The sequence below is a fragment of the Haplochromis burtoni genome, unplaced genomic scaffold (genome assembly GCF_018398535.1).
Source record: "Haplochromis burtoni strain Fernald_Lab_line unplaced genomic scaffold, NCSU_Asbu1 Contig_3717, whole genome shotgun sequence".
Lineage (NCBI taxonomy): Eukaryota > Metazoa > Chordata > Actinopteri > Cichliformes > Cichlidae > Haplochromis > Haplochromis burtoni.
In genome coordinates, this window is record NW_024586078.1 from 1 (window position 1) to 1165 (window position 1165).

Consider the following 1165-nt stretch of genomic DNA (forward strand, 5'->3'; position numbering starts at 1 on the left):
GATCAACTGTTTTTATTATATAAACATTATTATTATCATCATCTCCTAATAAAAAGTAGTCATATCAACAAAATATGGCTTAATGTGACAGAATATTTTATAGTCGAATAATTTGGGGAAAAAATGCATGGAAACGATGAGAAACCTTAAAGGATGCTAAAAACTATTTCACTTGTCACATGGTTTCAGTCATACGTCGTCACCTCCATTTTTATTCCCTAACTTCAGATGCACGAGGTAAAGATCAATCCAATAATGTCACCTTGTTCCCCTCCAGCAGCTTGACTTTGACTGACAGGTCGTCTCGGAGCTTCTCGTACTTCTCCCTCTGAGTCTGGAAGTCTTTCTGGGCCTGCTCCAGTTTGGGCACGGTGACAGCATCACGGGGGCCCATGTTCAGCTCCTCCAGATCGACTCGGAACGCATCATACTCGATCCTGGAAGACAGGAAATTGACACGGATGTGTGCACTGAAGCTCCCTGTTGTATTGTAGTGGTTAGGCATCTCTCATTTGATCTCAATTTCCTGCTGCGTGGGTGCAGAGATTGACCTCCCTGCTTCTTTCTGGTTGGATGTTAGTTTGATTGCAGAGTCACTGTCACAGCACATGAATTTATTGAGAAAGGGAAAAAGGAAGTGTGCTTTTTAACCCACCTGACAGTCTCATACTGCTTAGCATTGATCATTGTGTCTTCAATGGTTTTGTTGACCAGTGTGTTCATGTCAGATGTGAAGGCGTTGATGGCTTCCGTCAGCGTTTCGCCGCTCTTGGAGAGAAACCTCTGAGCGTCTGCATTTATGCCAAACTCCAGCTGGTATTTATATTACAAAGAAAATGTAAGGTAAGCATGACGCATAGAGACATAAAAGCCACATCAATGGGAACTATAGCTGGTTAAATGAACCTGAATCATCTGTTAGGTTAGTTTACAACCAGAAAAATGGCAAATCAGTTGAACCCGAGATCTTTAATGGCGATATCGTCCTCTGGATTCCAGTTTATGACTGGACAAGATATCAAAACATTTCTTAAAGATTTCTTAAGGTTTACATGGACTCTGTGTAGCTTTTTCCATATATTAAAGCCTTTTTATCACCAATTTCTTAAAATGCTGTAAGCTTGTCTGACTCTCCCTGTAACAGCTTGAGAGATTTCAGTGTGAA

General features: G+C 41.0%; 1 protein-coding gene across 1 annotated transcript; it reads right to left on the reverse strand.

Annotated features, from left to right (window-relative positions):
* Nucleotides 1-262: 262 nt before the first annotated feature.
* Nucleotides 263-1156, reverse strand: LOC102314678 (arfaptin-1; the record flags this gene model as incomplete). Its single annotated transcript, XM_005953325.3, is given in 2 exon segments — nucleotides 263-437; nucleotides 656-1156. Coding segments are annotated over 2 exon segments (243 nt in total), but the record flags the coding sequence as incomplete, so codon positions are not given.
* Nucleotides 1157-1165: the final 9 nt, after the last annotated feature.